The sequence below is a fragment of the Nycticebus coucang genome, chromosome 14, assembly GCF_027406575.1.
Source record: "Nycticebus coucang isolate mNycCou1 chromosome 14, mNycCou1.pri, whole genome shotgun sequence".
In the NCBI taxonomy this organism is placed as follows: Eukaryota; Metazoa; Chordata; class Mammalia; order Primates; family Lorisidae; genus Nycticebus; species Nycticebus coucang.
The window spans coordinates 81794195-81813412 of NC_069793.1; the positions used below are offsets into that span (position 1 = coordinate 81794195).

At 42.3% G+C, this 19218-nt stretch overlaps 1 protein-coding gene across 4 annotated transcripts in view; it reads right to left on the reverse strand.

The window, feature by feature from the left end:
* The window catches only part of ME3 (malic enzyme 3), a 290015-nt gene extending 274678 nt beyond the window's left edge, over nucleotides 1-15337 (reverse strand). Inside the window, exons 1-2 of one of the 4 annotated variants that reach the window (XM_053561321.1) lie at nucleotides 15035-15337; nucleotides 14451-14648 (exon numbers count right to left, since the gene is read on the reverse strand). In XM_053561321.1, the coding sequence (XP_053417296.1) occupies nucleotides 14451-14633 (183 nt within the window). In that variant the 5' untranslated portion in view covers nucleotides 14634-14648; nucleotides 15035-15337. Of the gene's footprint in view, nucleotides 1-14450; nucleotides 14649-14827; nucleotides 14928-15034 lie in introns of those variants that run through there. The other 3 variants (XM_053561323.1, XM_053561322.1, XM_053561324.1) reach the window with 3 other exon arrangements.
* Between the last annotated feature and the right edge of the window lie 3881 nt (nucleotides 15338-19218).

Sequence of the window (19218 nt, forward strand, 5' to 3'; positions counted from 1 at the left end):
TAGTAAAGCATTTCCTGTGCCTTTCTAAGGAGGCCCCAAAGCACTTCTACCTAAGCTGATTGAGGGTGATTCAAGGCCCTATTGAGGATGGCAGGCAAAGTGCTACCTTTCAAAGACAGTGAGAATAAGAGACAGATGCCACCCAAGGAGGCAGGAGTTCCCTTCCACCACTCACTTCTTAAGCAGGACATCAATCCCTCTGAAATATTATCTGTAAATTGTGATAAAATGCTAGGACACTGTCTTCCCAGAAGCAAAGGACTTGACAAGAGGACCTCTTTTTCTTTGGAGGAATGCTTATCCTAATTTCTAACACAGGAGACATGTTCATTTAAAATATGGACATGCTAAGAGAAACTCTAACAGACATGAGCAACTTGATTTCCTCCAGTTCCACAGTAGTTTAAGATTTTAACACCGCTTTAGCAGTGCTGGATAGATCCTCCAAAAAGAAGCTAAGCAAAGAAATCTTAGATTTAAACTTAACCATTCAACATCTGAACTTAACAGACATCTACAGACAATTTCATCCCAACAAAACTGAATACACATTCTTCTCATCAGCCCACGAAACATACTCCAAAATCGAACACATCCTAGGCCACAAATCTAAACTCAGCAAATTTTAAAAAATAGAAATTATTCCTTGCATCTTCTCAGACCATCATGGAATAAAAGTTGAACTCAGTAACAACAGGAACCTGCATACCCATACAAAAACATAGAAGCTAAACAACCTTATTCTGAAGGATAGATGGGTTATAGATGAGATTAAGAAGGAAATCACCAAATTTTTGGAACAAAACAACAATCAAGACACGAATTATCAGAACCTCTGGGATACTACAAAGGCAGTCCTAAGAGGGAAATTTATAGCACTGCAAGCCTTCCTCAAGAAAATGGAAAGAGAGGAAGCTAATAACTTAATGGGACATCTCAAGCAACTGGAGAAGGAAGGACACTCCAACCCCAAACCCAGCAGAAGAAAAGAAATAACCAAAATCAGAGCAGAATTAAATGAAATTGAAAACAAAAGAAATATACAACAGATCAATAAATCCAAAAGTTGGTTTTTTGAAAAGATCAATAGATAAACCTTTGGCTAACCTAACCAGGAAAAAAGAGTAAAATCTCTAATTTCATCAATCAGAAATGGTAACAATGAAATAACAAAAGACCTCTCAGAAATTCAAAAAATCCTTAACGAATGCTACAAGAAACTCCACTCTCAGAAATATGACAATCTGAAAGAAATCGACCAACACTGGAAGTACGCCACCTACCAAGACTTAGCCAGAATGAAATGGAAATATTGAACAGGCCTATATCAAGTTCTGAAATAGCATCAACTATACAAAATCTCCCTAAAAAGAAAAGCCCAGGACCAGATGGCTTTATATCAGAATTCTACCAAACCTTTAAAGAAGAACTAGTACCTATATTACTCAACCTCTTCCAAAATATAGAAAAAGAAGGAATATTACCCAACACATTCTATGAAGCAAACATCACCTTGATCCCCAAACCAGGGAAAGACCCAACAAGAAAATAAAATTATAGACCAATATCACTAATGAATATTGATGCTAAAATACTCAATTAGTTCTTAACAAACAGAATCCAACAACATATCAAAAAAATTATACACCACGACCAAGTGGGATTTATCCCAGGATCTCAACGCTGGTTCAACATACGTAAATCTATAAATGTAATTCAGCACATAAACAAACTAAAAAATAAGGACCATATGATTCTTTCAATTGGTGCAGAAAAAGCTTTTGATAATATCCAGCATCCCTTCATGATCAGAACACTTAAGAAAATTGGTATAGAAGGGACATTTCTTAAACTAATAGAGGCCATCTACAGCAAACCCACAGCCAATATCGTATTGCATGGAATTAAATCAAAATCATTTCCACTTAGATCAGGAACCAGGCAAGGTTGCCCATTGTCTCCATTGCTCTTTAACATTGTAATGGAAGTTTTAGCCATTGCAATTAGGGAAGAAAAGGCGATCAAGGGTATCCACATAGGGTCAGAAGAGATCAAACTTTCACTCTTTGCAGATGATATGATTCTATATCTGGAAAACACTAGGGATTCTACTACAAAACTTTTAGAAGTGATCAAGAAATACAGCAATGTCTCAGGCTACAAAATCAACACTCATAAATCTGTAGCCTTTATGTATACCAACAGTAACCAAGTTGAAAAAACAGTCAAGGACTCTATTCCTCTTACAGTAGTGCCAAAGAAGATGAAATATTTGCGAGTATACCTAACAAAGGACATGAAAGATCTCTACAAAGAGAACTACGAAACTTTAAGAAAAGAAATAGCTGAAGATGTTAACAAATGGAAAAACATACCACGCTCATGGCTGGGAAGAATCAACATTGTTAAAATGTCTATACTACCCAAAGCAATATACAATTTTAATGCAATTCCTATTAAAGCTCCATTGTCATATTTTAAAGATCTTGAAAAAATAATAGTTCATTTTATATGGAATCAGAAAAAACCTCGAATAGCCAAAACATTATTCAGCAATAAAAACACAGCAGGAGGAATCACACTTCCAGACCTGAGACTGTACTATAAATTGATAGTGATCAAAACAGCATGGTACTGGCACAAAAACAGAGAAGTAGCTGTATGTAACCGAATAGAGAACCAAGAGATGAATCCAACTACTTACCGTTATTTGATCTTTGACAAGCCAATTAAAAACATTCAGTGGGGAAAAGATTCCCTATTTAACAAACACTGTTGGGTGAACTGGCTGGCAACCGGTAGAAGATAGAAACTGGACCCACACCTTCCACCATTAACTAAGATAGACTCTCATGGGATAAAAGATTTAAACATAAGACATGAAACTATAAAAATACTTGAAGAAAGTGCAGGGAAAGCTCTTGAAGGAATTGGCCTGGGTGAATATTTTATGAGGACGACTCCCCAGGCAATTGAAGCAGTATCAAAAATACACTACTGGGACTGATCAAACTAAAAAGCTTCTGCACAGCCAAAAACATAGTAAGTAAAGCAAGCAGACAGCCCTCAGAATGGGAGAAAATATTTGCAGCTTATACCTCTGATAAAGGTCTAATAACCAGAATCCACAGAGAACTCAAACGTATTAGCAAGAAAAGAACACATGATCCCATCTCAGGGACTTGAAGAGAAACTTCTCTAAAGAAGACAGATGCATGATCTACAAACACATGAAAAAAAAGCTCATCATCCTTAATCATCAGAGAAATGCAAATCAAAACTATTTTGAGATATTACCTAACCCCAGGAAGAGTAGCCCACATAACAAAATCCCAAAACCAGAGATATTGACGTGGATGTGGAGAAAAGGGCACACTTCTACACTGCTGGTGGGAATGCATACTAATACATTCCTTCTGGAAGGATTTTTGGAGAATACTTAGAGATCTAAAAATAGACCTGCCATTTGATCCTATAATTCCTTTACTAGCTTTACACCCAGAAGACCAAAAATCACAATATAACAAAGACATCTGTACCAGAATGTTTATTGCAGCCCAATTCATAATTGCTAAGTCATGGAAGAAGCCCAAATGCCCATCGACCCACGAATGGATAGGCAAATTGTGGTACATGTATACCATGGAATATTATGCAGCCTTAAAGAAAGATGGAGACTTTACCTCTTTCATGTTTACATGGATGGAGCTGGAACATATTCTTCTTAACAAAGTATCTCCAGAAAGGAAGAAAAAGTATCCAATGTACTCAGCCCCACTATGAAGCTAAATTATAGCTTTCACATGAAGGCTATAACCCAACTATAGCACAAGACTATGAGGAAAGGGCCAAGGAAGGGGAAGGGAGGGGGGAGGTTAGGGTGGAGGGACGGTAATGGGTGGAACCACACCTACGGTGCATCTTGGAATGGGTACAGGCAAAACTTACTAAAGGCAGAATACAAATGTCTGCATACAATAACTAAGAAAATGCCATGAAGGCTATGTTAAACAGTTTGATGAGAATATTTCAGATTTATATGAAACCAGCATATTGTACCCCTTAATTGCACTAATGTACACAGCTATGATTTAACAACAAAAAAATAAAAATAAAATATGCACATGGTCGAGTGTATGGTGATGATCCTAAAATTCCCTGCCCAATGTGACTGCTAGCTGCATGAAGCCTACCCAGCCAAGCCTTTAACTAAACTTGAAGCAACATTTTAATGTTTACACTAAATGATTGTAGCACACCTTCTCTTAAATTGTTGTCCTACTAATCAGAATCTCATGAGGCTGGGAGTGTTAGAATGATGAAAAGGTAGTGAACTAGGGAGGTAGGTAGGTAGATAGATTAAATAGATAGATATTACAGATAGATCCAGATAAATTTGAAATTTTGTTTTAGATTTCATTTTACGAACCTTAGGTAGAATGTGCCAAAACATTGAAACAAAAAATTCTGACACTTCTGATGATGGCCACTATCTTTAACACCAGCTTCAATTTCCAGAAGTGCCAGCTCTTTAAATGGCACTTGAACTTCTGCTGCTGGAGACATTTCTATTTACAGTTCTTTTAGACAAGTGCCTAGAAAATTATCTAGGCCTAAGCTCCAGCAAGTATTGAAAAATCATCACTAAAGTCTCCACCCAGTCTGTCTCTTCCCTGACTCACTCCTCTTTATCAAGTCTCTGCCAAAATCAGATGCAGCTCACGCCCGTGGAGAATGAGTTTGATCCTTCAGTCCCCTCCTCTCCTTCCGGACAGGGTCCTTACAGGGGCACGGACCAGCCCTACTGTGTCTGTGACTTCCGTGACCCACACAGGGCTTCATGCTGTGTTAGGAATGATACGAAGCTTTAGAGATGTGGATTAGTGAAAAACATCCTATATTTATTTTAACTGAACATTGATAATATGCTTATATACATTGTTTCATTTAATCACGATAGCAATAGGTCACGTAAGTATATTATCACCCCCTTCACAGTTGAGGAAACTGAGGCTCAGAAAAATGAAGCAGCCTTCTCAAGATCCCGTATCAAGTGAATGGCACAGCCAGGGTTGTAATCTTGGGCTTTTTTGCTCTGAATCTCTAGATTTTGCCCAGAGTGCTCTACTGCCTAACACCTGATCACTGGCTATAACCCCTTGGGGAGGTGGGGGTCATACACAATTGATTCTAGCTAACTACTTTCTCTCAGCCCCCCCAAATCCTTTAATCTGTGGCTAGTTACAACAGGTCTAAATTTAATGCCTTTAAAGCAGCCCAGGGATGAGAATAATGTCATCATAAAGATGCTGTTCTTTAGAGAAAGTGCACCTGACACAGCATCAGAGTAGAGAAATATATTGTCTGAAGGAAATATATTTCAAAAATTTATATGGCCAGAATCAAAGATTTCTCCTGGCTTTCAAAATTCCCCAACCCCTATGGAGAGATTTAAAAATAATGTTGTCAGATCAAGCTTTTCAGCATCTTTTCAGAAGAGATAACAGATAAGATTGGTGCCTTACCAGTCTTCACCATAGCAGTTTCTGTTCGGAAGGGATTGCAGCAGTAATTCATATACCTTAGTTTTGCGAAAGTTGTGCCATGAGGAAGGCACTGTGTGCTGACTGTGCATGCCCAAGACACTCTCCTGGATCTAAGGTGACACAAGTGATGCAGCCAGACACATACATGCACTAATAAACGTACACTGAGGCCAGATATGGAAAAGAGCCACAACCCCCTCCAAATGCTAAATGCCAAAGGAAGGTAGAGGCTGAATGAATCACTTCCATGTGGCATCGCTGAGGAAAGCAGTGTAGCAGGAGTGACCCTGGAGATGCTGAGCCCTGAACAGTGTACTGAAGATTTTGATAATCAACCCAAGGTGAATGGCGCCTGCAGGCACTGTGCAACACAAAAGTGAGAACAAAATCAAAGAACATGTCAACGTACTGGACATATACATCATCAACTCTATCTGTAGAATTAGAGACTTTATTACATCATCTAGCTCCCTGAAGAAGAGATCTTCATTAGAGATGAAGGTCTATTGCTCCATACTGCACATGTAGCCACAAAAGTTATGGGCAGCTGTCTCAGAGAGGATGACATTCTCTCTCATGATCTGGCTTACACAGCTTCTCCTCAGCCACCTTCATCTGCCAAGTCCAATCTTTCCCTTAGTGTCAGCTCTGGCAGCTGGAAGCATTTCTGCACCCCTCTTCTGTGCCTCAATGGCACGTGTGTGAATGCTCCCCTTGTAATACCTACCCACCAAACCGACACTGCCCCCTTACTAACCAGTCCTCACCTGCACCCCTCTTGCACTGTAAGTGCCTCAAAGGCAGGAGTATGGTGTTCATCGTGGCATCTCCACTGCCTAAAACAGAGTAAGACCCCAGCAAATTTCTATCAAGTGGCTTAAATAAATAAACAAGTCTTGGGAGATCACACATATTTAGAGGGTGAGAAGAAGGCATTCAGTAATCTTTAAAGTTCCCTCCAATCCCAAGATTTTCTGATTCTAACAGAATCAGTGGACGTGATAAAAGCCAGTGAGAGGCCACAGCAGGGAATAAGAAATTGCTCTCTGCAAAGGCCACAGCATACACTACACTACACTACACTATTATACACTACACTTCATACACTAGTTTCAGGTAACAAGAAACCTGCATACTGGGAGTAGCAGTGCAGCACCAGGGGTGAGTGTGTGGGACCTAAAACTGGGTGGCCAGGTTCAAGACCTGATTTTGCCACTATGAGTTTCATGACTTTGGGCAGTTAGCTAACTTCCTTGTGCCTCAGTTTTTCCTCTGTAATATAAGAATAATAACAGAGTCTACCTCAAAAGCTGTAGTATTATATTAGAGTTTAATGTATATAAACGGCTTACAACAATTACCAGGATACTCTATGTCAAAAAATGTTAGCTGTTATAATCATTACATGCATTCCCACCACAATACTGACTAAGAAAACTCAGTATAATAGGAACCTGCATTGGACTCTTCAACACTTCTTTCAGGCCCAGAGCAAGAGGGAATGGGAATGTCTGTTGTGACCACAGACTTGGCTCCGTGGAGCAGCCATGCAGCCCCTGGACAGCCCATCACTCAGGCGGGGTATCAATATATGCATGCACAGACTCCATCCTTCTGTTTTCTAAAAGAGCAAAGCAAAGCAAAACAAATGAATCAATGGAGCCTGCCTCCTCTAGAATTCCCCAAAATAATGGAGTACATTTCAGGACCAATTATATTGTGAGCTTCGTGTAGCTCACTGCCAAATAACAGTGCAGAATTAAGACAGAATGCTTTTTTAAAAAATAATAATCTCAAGTTGCTAATCACTCAACTGTATCCCCTGTAGTCCCTCTCATTTTCAACAACCACTTTTAAAAGCTAATGCAGCTTTGATTCTCTCTTATTCAAGCTCCTCAAAAGCTGATGATCTTCCTATCAAAAATCCCTCTCCTCAAATGACTGGGTACATTTTACTTTTTACTGTGTCTTTCTGGTAGAAACTGTGCTTTAATGAGGCTGCCCAGCAACCTTTTGGGTACAAAATGAATGCATGCTTTTAACCACTGACCTCGGCACCCCCAACTGTAGGATATTCATCAGATTTTCACTGCACCATCATAGAGCATCTTTTGTGCTCTGCATCAGAGAAGCGGTCAGACATCACCCCAGAGGATTTCCCAATGTACTTTCTACACATCAAAGTGAAGGGTTTTGAAGCTGAATGCAATCCATGTCTTTGCAAACAAAAGTGGTGCACATTCGTGATCCTATTGCAATGGCCATAGAAATCAAAAGGCCTTGTTCCCCCTCTCTTTATAAGACTAGCATTTGGAAAGAAGACAGTAGATGATAAAATAAATCATTGGAAGAAATGACAAAAATGCCAAGTAAAATAAAGTCAAATTCCAGAGCCTGCAAAGGCCAAATACGAACAAGACAAACTAGAAGCAGGGAAACTAGATATGAGCCTGAAAAAGTATCCAAAGAAACCTTACATATAGGGCCTAGAGTTAGCCTGAATTTAGATGCCAGTTGGCCCAGGTCTAAGAGAGACAAGCCAGATTCCTGCATAGGATCTGCCCTCCAGCACTGCTGCTTTCATAATCTAGATACTGCTGTTTATAGCTGCTTTTAGAACAGGCAGAAGGTTCCTGTGTTAACATTTCATTATTCTGTGAATCTAAACATATTGACTCTAAAGCACAACTAATTATAAAAGATTGAAATAAGACTACTTAAGAGGGATTTCTGCCCATATATTATAAGCAGACCAATTTCTAAAAGTTGATCTGAATTTGGCTCTAGACATTCAATTCCTAACAGTAACTATAACTACCATTGAAAAAATAATAGAACATTCAAGAAAATTATATGAAGAGGAATTAAATTTCCCATAAGCGTATTATCCGATAACACAATCATTTTTAGACATTTACTTTCAAGCTTTTTTTATAGAGTTACACGTTTTTACAGTAATATTCATGGGTATAGATTCCACTTAGTATTCTGCATTTTGGATTAAGCATTCATTGACTCAAGCCAACTTTTCTGAAGTCTTCATAAAAATTACACAAATGCGTATTTAACATATAATATACTTTCTTTGGCGAACCATCCCCTTATTCATAACAACATATCTATGAGAGAACCCTTTCTGGGTATCAACTTCAGGTCCCAGGGACAGCAATTCTCAGACCTGTGCTCCTAGCACCCATCCCATAGGCCCTGAGGGGTGGCTCTCCCTGAATGTTTTCCCTTTGTCTTCATCAGGGCTTTTGCAGGATTCAGAGCAGGACTGGTGGCTCCAAGGACTCAAAGTTAAGGGTAGGAGTTCCAGGAGTTGCACATGCTGACAGAAGCTGGACTGTCCAACCTCTGTTCTACTTTCTAGATATCCCCCTTTGTTTTTTCCATGGGTCCCAAGAATTGTCCCTTCCCAACTCTAGTTCTAAGGCACCACCTTGTCTTCTGAAAGGGAACTCCTTCTTCATTCGACTCTGTTTAATGCTGGTAAAACTGGAACTAAACACAGTAAATACTTTTGTACTATGCTGTTCCCCTGGCATTTCCCTCGATAGTGGGCCTCTGGGCACACAAAGGGCTGATGTGAGATTTATCCACACTCCACACAGACATGTCGACACTACAGATGGGAACCCTGGGGAGAAGAGGCACCAGGGGGAAAGAGGAGGGCCTTGGTAAACTGAGGACGGTGAAGGGAAGGGATGAGAGGAGGGAGCCTCAGCAGATGTCTCTGACAAGGTATGACTGTAGACAGACAATGTCTCTGAAGGGCTCCCTCTTTCACTGCTTACCGAGCACCAACTAAGTACCTGGGATACACTGATGAACAAACAGACAAAAGGTCCTGCCTAAATGGACGTTAAATCAAAGTGAGGTAAAACAAACAAACAATAGACATAATAAGCAAGCAAATCAGATAGTATGTATGGAAGTATCAAATTTACTATGGGGGAAAAGTAGACCATGCTAAGGGGACTAAGAAGGCTGAAAAGACTGTTTCTGATTTCCTGTAGATCTCATTGAGAAAGTGAGAAGCTGTCAAGAGGGGAGGAAGGTATCCCTGTGGCTATTGAGGACATGTTGCAGGGAGAGAGAACTACTAGTGCAGAGACTCCAGGCGGGAGCACCCCTGACTGAGCAAAGGTGAGGCAAGGAGGGCAGTGCACAGGTGGGGAACTGAGTGAAGCGGAGGAGTAGGAAGTGATGAGGTCGAAGACCATCAAATCACATGAGGCATTTGTGATATAGACTCGGACTATGCAAGGTCTTGAGCAAAGAGTAACATGATGAAACTTAGTTTTAAAAAGATCACTCTGGCCATTGTGTTGAGAATAAATGAGAGAAACAGAAGGGGAAGCAAGGAGACCAGCTCCCAAGCTGCCGCAATCATCCAGCAGAGGGAGGACGGCGGCTTGAATCAGGGGCCATCATGAGCAGACAGCAGCAGGATTTTCTGGTTGGATTACATATGGGGTTTGGGGAAAAGAGAGTGGAAAAAGATACGTCCAAGGTCTCGGCCTCTCAGGGTGTGGTTAACAGTCCCAGGGGAGTGGATTGAAAAAAATTGGAAATTAGGAGATCAATTAGGAGGGTCTTGCATAATCTAGACATGAGATGATGAAGATGTGAACAAGATGATGGTGGGGTTGTAGAGAAACAGATGGATTTTAAAAGGTTGAGGTAAAATTGATAAAGTAAAAGAATGAACTTTTTTTATTAAATCATAGCTGTGTACATTAATGCAATCATGGGGTACAAAGTGCTGGTTTTATATACAAATTGAAATGTTTTCATCAAACTAGTTAACGTAGCCTTCATGGCATTTTTCTTATTGTGTTAAGACATTTATAAGGAATGAACATTTCATATTGACATTTTGTGGCAGCATCCCCAATATCCATTCTCCTTTTGTCTAATGATGTAAAATTTTTGGCTGAATACATGGGTGCCCAGCCAAAGATCACATTTTCCAGGTTCTCTTGCAGCTAGATGTGGCAGGTGACAAGTTCTGGCTAATTGGATGTGAGTGGAAGTGATATTTACAACTTCCAAATTGTGCCCTTCCTTAAAAGGCATTTCCCCTTCCCACTGGCTTCTGTATGGAATTGATGGCAGAGGTGAGAGCACTCACCTTGGACCCTGAAATGTAAAGTGCACATGGGATGGCAGAGCAAAATGTCAACCATAGTCAAACCATATGTCAACTCATGATTGCCTACTTAGATTTGTTTGCTTTGTTGTTAGTGCCTAACCTTTAGCACCTAATAAAAACCCTTTAAGCTAGACCAATAACAAAGCCCCAATACATATACTAATCTCATGAAGATAGGAGAATATTTAACAAAGAACGATTTAATTCCTACATGCCTCTGCTCGTTTGTTCCTAAAATATCTAAATAGTACTTGAGCTTCAATGCCCTGGGTCACTGTACAAGAGGCTCAAATCTGTAGTAAATTGCTGCATACAGAACTACTGTTTACTTACTAATCCATTGCTTCTCTTTCAATGAGGGGGCCCAGTTCAACAGCATATCCTGAAGCACAGGTGTCAGGAGGATATATTATGTAATCTCCTTTCAGTGCAGAAAACAGCATCACCAATAAACTCCATACAAGCCAGCCATTATCTTCTTACTGACTGATGAGCCAAGTCTGTGATGACAGACTCTCCTCACCCAAAGGAGACAAGATCAAGTTCTATGTTGGCACTGAACAAAAACATATACCTTATTCAAAGGCAAATCCTAGCTGTGTGGGAGTATAATAAATAAGTCACCACTGAATACAGAAGGAATTCAGCCGAAACCCGTACAGCCCATACTGCAGCACTGGCCAGCAAACCTTTACAAGTTCATTAATCAAGTCCACATGGGCAGCCCGCCACCTGTGGTGCCCAGCAATGTCTGACTACCATCCACAGTAAAATTAACCATTTTACATAGTGACCTAGGTAAATACCTATCTTTATCAATTTCAATGTATTTGCTATTTTCTAGTCTATTATAATTAGTTTCTTTTAAAAAAATTTTCTAGTAGATCCACTAAGTTAATTTCATATCCCATAGTTTATGAACTGTAGTCTAAACAACTCATCTAAATCATCTGTAAGGGCCCTTTCAACCCCAATTCTGGAAATCATCCACAGTATCGACTAATATTCACATCCGGAGCTATGTCCTGTGACCCTCTCAACAGTAATGTAACACGAGCAGAAGAACTTGCAAGAATCACCACAGATCACATTGCCAGGGCATGAAGGAGTGGGGGCCAGAACCCAATGATCACACCTCAGCAGCCATGCTTGCCCTGGAGCTCTTCTCTCTCTGAGAATTCTACCTTTGGATCACCCTCTGCCTTCCACTCAGCATTCAACTTAAATGCTCCTCCTGATTTGTCAAAAGTGTAATGCAAATCTAGCAAACACATTCCAAGAACTTAATGTTCATTTTTATGTTCCTGCCCTGCCTAGATCCTTCAGGAACCAGCCACAGGTGCATGAAACTCAGTCCCTAGCCTGGAAGAGCTCTCATTCTAGCAGAAAAATTCCACCCACAGATCTGACCGCTATGCACAGCACCAAAGACCCTTTCAAAGCCTCCCTTCCCTTTTATTTCCTCAATGATAACCTCATTGTTCTGGTTAACCTCAGCATGATCCTCCCATCTGGCAGAAGGAAAGCACCAAAGCTCAAGCCTTCCCTGGAGACTCTGTGAGGTCTGGAGGACCAAGAAGACAGCCAGAAGGTGACACTCCAGTGGGAGAAGAAGGGCACCCCCAGGCAGCACTGCTCCCTTCCATTGCTTCCCCTCTGTCCCCAAGGCATGCCAACAGGGGCCAATATCCCTCTAGAATCCCTCCTCACCCCCGACCAGTATCAGCTGACTTCAGAGATGTATCAAAATGTTGTTTAACCTCATGCAAAAGTCAGTTCCCCTAGATTTATGGATAACATTCCATTTATATGACTTGGGAGTGAAAACTTACATTTTTTTCAAGGACAAAGGCAAGGGTGATCTTAGGGCACCAAACTTAGTATTTAAAAAAAAAAAAAAGCCCTTCCTATTTTCTTAACTATTCATAAAGCAGTAAGTGCTGATTGGTAATAAGCCAGTACTTTTAAGGCAATTATTTTCAAAATGATTGAAGCCCGTAGTGGCAATTCATTGTTTTGCTTTCCAACATCCATCCCTCCTCCCTCTGATGACAGAATTCAGGTTTACTGTGGAGAAACCACATACCCTTTATTCTCAGCCATTTGGTGCGGGTGGCCCTACCTTAAACCCCATCTTTAACTCCAGGCGTAGGCTCTGACAGGCTTATGTTACTAGTGATTGTTTAGGAATGGGAAGGGAATCGAATCAGCGTCAATAAGCAAGAAGGATTCATTTTCTGAAGCTTCAGGGAAAGTGTCCTTCCTGTTCTGAAGGAGCTATCCGAAGAAAGTATCTGTCTAGTCTTGGAAGTCATGGCATGAGACCCACTGGGGATTGTGGCAGTACTGAGGAGGGGAAGGCCTCCCCTGGATGAAGGTTGAAGATGAAGATGACATTGCAGAGAGAGCAGAGAGCCAGAGGGAATACGCACCTTCAGGAATGTCATCTATATTTCCGGGCCAAGCCTCACCTGCGTCCCTTCCTCTAGGTTTCTTTAGTTAAAGGAGTCTTTTGTTTGTTTTAGCCAGTTTGAGTTATCTAACATTTACTACCATAGTAATTCAAACTGATGCTAGCACCTTAAATACTTCACAAAGGGATAGTGTACAAATAATTTAAGGTCAGATCTCTTTTGGGAAGAGCAGAATGTGGGTGTGATAGATTCAAGTTGAGAGAAAGATTTTTTTTTTCCATTCATGCTTCTATTAATTCTGCAGGAAATAGTCACAATACTTACTCTTATAGTTGTCCCTACCTTTTGAAAACACCTTTTCCATCCTGAGTCAAAGCAATTGTTAAAATTTTTATTTTGCAGTAATTGTTATTTATTCAGCACTTTAGTTTAGCATATGATTTGAAATTTGGTGATTCAATTGTCACAATAACCAAATGAAGTAGAAATAGTGAGCTTATCAGACTATCCATTTTAGGTTGGAGAAAGCTGAGCCTCAGGGAAGTTAAATGAGATGTCCAGGTTAATTTGAGGAGGTGGGAGAAGCCAGGCCTCAAATCTAGGTCTCTTGCTTCTATCTCTCATTCAGTCCTTTGAACCAAAATACTTAACTCTATTCCCAGAAACAAAAGTGTGTAGTCAGTAATACACAGCCACTAGCAGTGGGTTGAACTTGACCAAAGCATTGGAGATCTGCATTCCAGTGACAGACCAGGAACTCACAAGCTGGTGACCTTGGGCAAGTACCCCTTGTCCTGTTGTTTATAAAAGGGGAGGTTTGAACTAGGATCTCTGATGCCCCTTCAAGTTCCAAAAGTTCTATAATTCTAAACCTTCCTGTTGCTGCTCTCTAATCCCTTTTCCAGAATGATCATCATAACCTCAGGAGTCATTTATTCTCTCACTGTGTTTCCGGTACTGTGCTAAGAACTCTACTTCCACTTTTCAAATCTCACAACATTCTGAAGACGAGTATATCTCTTTTGCAGATAAGGAAATTTGAATCACAGATATAAGTTAAATGAACTGCACAAGATCAACAATTAATAAGCATCAAGAGGAGATTTGACCGCAGTTCAGACTGACCCTGAGAACCGTGACTTGGTCTACATTGTAACTGCAGAAGAACGCAGGCGACCTTTGTTGCTGGCCACCTCTCTCCATGCCCCTGGGAGGCAAAAACAGAAAACCCCTGGAAGGGCTTTGGGGAGGAACCTTCCCAGGCTCTGGGGGCGGGGCACACTTCGCTGCCAACCGCGGGATCTCACTCCAGTCCCACCCTCGGGCTGTTACCTTGTTGAGATGCGGGTTCCTGGTGACATCGTATCCGCGTTTCTTCAGGGGTACAGGGCGCGCCGAGCTGGGCTTGGAGTGACAGTCTCGGGCGGGCTCGGAGAGTGCCCAGCGGGGGAGGGCGCCGCAGGCCCGGCCGGACCGGAGAGCCAGCCGCGGACCTGAGCCCAGCGCGGCGCCCATGGTCCTTGCGCAGACCTGGCACCGGGAGAGAGAGCAAGGTCAGGAGCACCTTCTAGCCATCCAGAATCCACGCGCGCAGCTGGGCAGCTGGGCACCGGGCCTGAGCCCGCTATGCGTCCTCGGGGAGATGGCAGGGGGCTTCCGAAGGGTTAAAGGCGCCGGCCCCACCCCCATCCCACCCCCTAGGGGGCCACCTGCTCTGCTCTCAGCTCGCATTACCCAGGCCTCGCCAAGTGCCAGGCAAAGCGAAACCAAGCCCAGGAAGCAGATCCGGTGCAGGTGACAGCCCGCTCCACCCCCGCCCCCATCCCTGCGAGGAAGAGAGGACTGCGTCGTGAGGGGTCCCCGCACCCCCAATCCCGCCTGGTGGCTTGCCTCGGTCCCTTTCTGACCCAGCCTACCTGCGCTGGCCTGGGAGCCGGTGCGGACGCGGTCCCGCTGCGGAGCAGGCGGAGCGAGGCGCTGTGGTGTGTGGGTTCTCTCCCGCCAATGGCTGCACTCACCCGTCCCCGCGAGCTTGCGGGGCTGGTGCGTTCCTGAAAGAGCGATCCCCAAACCTTTGTTCTATGCCTGGCTTCCCCGGAGAACGCGCGTGAGGCGCCCCTTAACCGCGAGTGGTTGTCCCCAGTGACAAGATGACGCTCAGAACGCCCCTCTGAGATTCTCCATCTTGATGAGACTGAATGCACAAAACGGGTCAGCGTTCGGGAACCAACACATCCTCCCCTCTCCCAACATTTGGGAAGACCCTGGCTTCAGGAATGGGAGTAGACATCCTCAGGTATCCAATGCCATGCGTTGCTTTGTGCTGAACAGTACAAGGAAGATTAGCCATGGATAGCTATATAGATTTACTTAATTAAAATAGAATACAATTTACAATCCAATTCCTCAGTCACATTAGCCACAATTTGAATGTTCAACTGTCACTTGTACAGAAAATTTGTGTCTGCACAGAAAGGGCTAGTGGACACTATGGATATAAACTCAATCCACAGTTACTAAGAGGCATCCCAGGGACCCCACAGAGCTGGCCAGAGATTTGGGGTCCATCTAGCCTGGAACTTAATTTTATATTTTCTCCACACAGTAGTTGGGAAATTGCTCATAAAGCAAACATTTTATTGCATTTGGAATAAAACTCAAACTCTTTGGGGGCCTACAGTGTCTCCCAAAGCCTGACTTCTGCCAGCTTCTCAAGTGGATCCTGTTCCACTCTCCCCTTCTCACTGAGCTCCAGCCCTGCGTGCTCCTTGGTTTCTCCACCCCACCAGCTCCCTCCCACTGCAGGGCCCTTGCACTTGCTGGTGCCTGTCCTTGGAATGCTCATACTCCAGCCTTCCAGACAACAGCCTCATTCCCATCTCTCAGGGGCCTTTCCACTACCTTTCTGTCTGCATTAGGGCCTAATAGTGAAGGAGGTTTACCTGTCATAGAACTCAGTCTGTGGTTCTTATTTTTCTGATTATTTATCCCTATTTGCCCTGGAATGTAAGTTTCATGAGGACAGGCTCTTTGCCTGTAAACCCTCACTGCCTAGCTCAGCACCTGGTACACAGATACATGATAAATAGTTGTTCCATGAATGAAGGGCAGTGACAGCTCCTTTCATAAGGATTGCAAATCCTCACACCTAGGGCCAGACAGAGTGCAGTGGCCTTCTGCTGACTCCTCTTGAAAGCTCACCCCAGGGCATGTTAGTCCTGTTCTCAGTCCCAAGCAGACTTTATGGGGCATAATGTGTTCTCGCTGCTCCTGCCTGGCTTCCCTGGCTTCCGAGTTTCCTCGCCTCCTCAGGAATGATTGTCTCCTCCTTCAGTCTCTCCCTCTCTTGTCTCATCTCTTGTTTGCAACTTGAATGATCTATACAAAATCTCTCTTGCTGTTGGACTTTCTAAAACGGAATCAAATATACCTTGTGAGAAGATAGGGAAGGAAGCAAAAAAAAGAAAAACATTTCTGGGCCCCATCCATGGAGAGTCTCAGGCACCAGAGTTCAGAAGCCTAAAGTCAGGTTTACTCTGGGACTGTATATATATAAACCTATAAATGAAATCCTTTTTCTTAAACCATTTTGAGTCACATGTTTTATTATCTGCAGCCAAGAGTATTAATTAATTCCTAGTGTTTTTATATTTGCACATCTTCCCACCAGTCTACAAACGTCTTTAGGGAAGAGAGCACGCACATGTGTTTCCATCTTTCGTATGTAGCATAAAATAATCAGAAACTGTTGAGTAAGTTTGCCCTTGCTCAATTCAGTGACCTTTCCTTCACCTGTAGACATCTTAGAAGAAACTTCAATCATTTGAAATTCAGCTAGAAACCAGGATATAAACAACAAAGATTTCCAAACAAGCAAATGTAATTTTTTAGCATCAATTCAGCAGAAGGTAGTAGCAAGAGGAAGTGGCTTCTCACCTCAGTGGAGTTTTCCCAGGACTGAGTTTCTTTATCTCTGGCTGTTGGGCTTGTCAGTGGTTCTCAACCTGTGGGTCGCGGTCCCTATGGACTGTATTAAAGGGTTGCAGCATTAGGAAGATTGAGAACCACTACTCTAGGTGTTCCCAACCTCTGCACAGAAGCATGAATACCACGCCATCATCCCAGCCTGTGGAGAGGGGGAAAGACGAAATGGAGGGGCAGGCAGCTTTTAGGGAAGTTACTTGGACGTTGTACACATTACATTTCCACGCACATTCTATTGGTGAAAACTAAGTCACACAGTCACATCAAGCTACCAGGAAGGCTGGAAAATTTGGTTCCTAATGAGAAAGGTATGTTAGGTAGGCTGGAAATATAGTTTCTAGTGAGAAAGGCATGTGCTCTACTAAAGCTCAGTGGGGTGTCTATTTTAGCTAAAAGGAAGAAGGGGAGAGTGGCCAGGAATGGGCCACTATAAGTCTAAGTCTAATATTCATTTTATATTAAAGTGCTTGGCATGTAGTGGATGCTCAGAAACTGTTACCTTTTATGTGGCATATGTGGTTTCCATGTCTGCTTCATGGCAGCTCCTAACGTTTAGAGCTAAAACGAAGGATATCAGAGGCCAGGTTCAGAACCATGGAAACATTCTAGAACTTCTTCCAATTCCATATAACTCTGATTTCCTTGGCCAGCCAACCCTGTGATCTGGTCCAACACTAGATAAAACTAATGAGCCTTTATAATTTATCTTGGCTCTCTCCCTTCACATCCAAATGACTGACTTCTGTTACAGTAGTAACATCGCTTCTTGGGGTGGCAGGGAGGAAATTCCACTCCATCTCCCCCCCAGCCACAGGTTCCATATTCCAGGTGCATTGTACCTTTGCTTTTCTGTTGTGATTACAGAGATTTAAACCCCTACCTGCTAGATAACGAGTCTCTGAAGAACCAAAACTGCCATTTACAATTCTTTGGATCTTCAGGGCCTGGAATAATGCCTGGCGCTGAGAATGTGTTTAGTTTGTTGAAGTAAATAAATTGTCTGAATCAAATTTTTGTTTAACTTTCCAAAGAGTGGCATTAAGTAAAACCAAATTTGGTGCATTATTAAAAGGGCATAAAAGTAGTGTCAAGTTAGATTTTTAATTCAGTCAGTTATCTTGTCTTCTGAAAGCAGATTTTAATGATCTTACATATAGATTTTTAAAAGAAGGTGAATGAAAAAGCCATTAGTTTTTAGCTAATGGCTAAAAATTTCTTCACAAAGTTATTCACAACATTTTAGGTTCATGATTGCTCCCAAAGAACTCTTTAATTCATATTGCTGCTAGTAATACTTGTAAATACTTCAATTCTATTATTTTCTTACACCAAACAAGAATGGTGGGGAACATTTCTTTCCTCCTAGCCGGCACACTCACTGCTTGGCTCATGTGCCCTGCACTCTGGGTCTTTGCTCCAGCAGTTTGCTCTGATTCCTGCCCCTGCCTGCTGAAGCCCTGTCCTTCCTTCACAATTGCACTCAAACCGTCTCCTTCAGCAAGCCTTCCCAGATTCGCTCTCTCATGCTCCCCAAACTCTGCTCTTTGTACCTTTCCTCTTGCACTTTCGTAATCTATCTCCCCATAAAGTGATTTATTTATCTGCCTATCTTCTCTGATCCTCATAGGCCCTCACAAGAGGTAAGCAGCTTTGAATTCAGATGGTCAGGACTCCACCAGTGACTAGCATGTGTGACCTTGAGCATTTAATATGACCTCTTTACACTTCATCATCTGTGTAGACAAAACTGGGGTCCTAACATTACTTCCCACATAGGTTTTGGATGGATGGACAGACGGACTGACTGATAATGAATTGTAATGTCCTTACCTCATGTCAGGCACTGTTCTAAGTACTTAATGAACACTAACTCATTTAATCTCATTCCTCTTCTGTGAAATGCTGAGCTGGTTACTAAGCTATTTCTCTCAGCTCTAGTTCTATTTTGCTGTACCCTGACTTATGGATAGAACCAGTTCTTTGGCAGCAGGTTTTCTGTTCATTTCTGCCAATAGGAGGCACTAAAGGGAGACCGAAGGCTGGAGAGGCAGAGATTCCTCCTTTGTTTGCTTGCTTTTGGTTCCTTGCAGTATTCAGCCCAAACACACACCAGCAA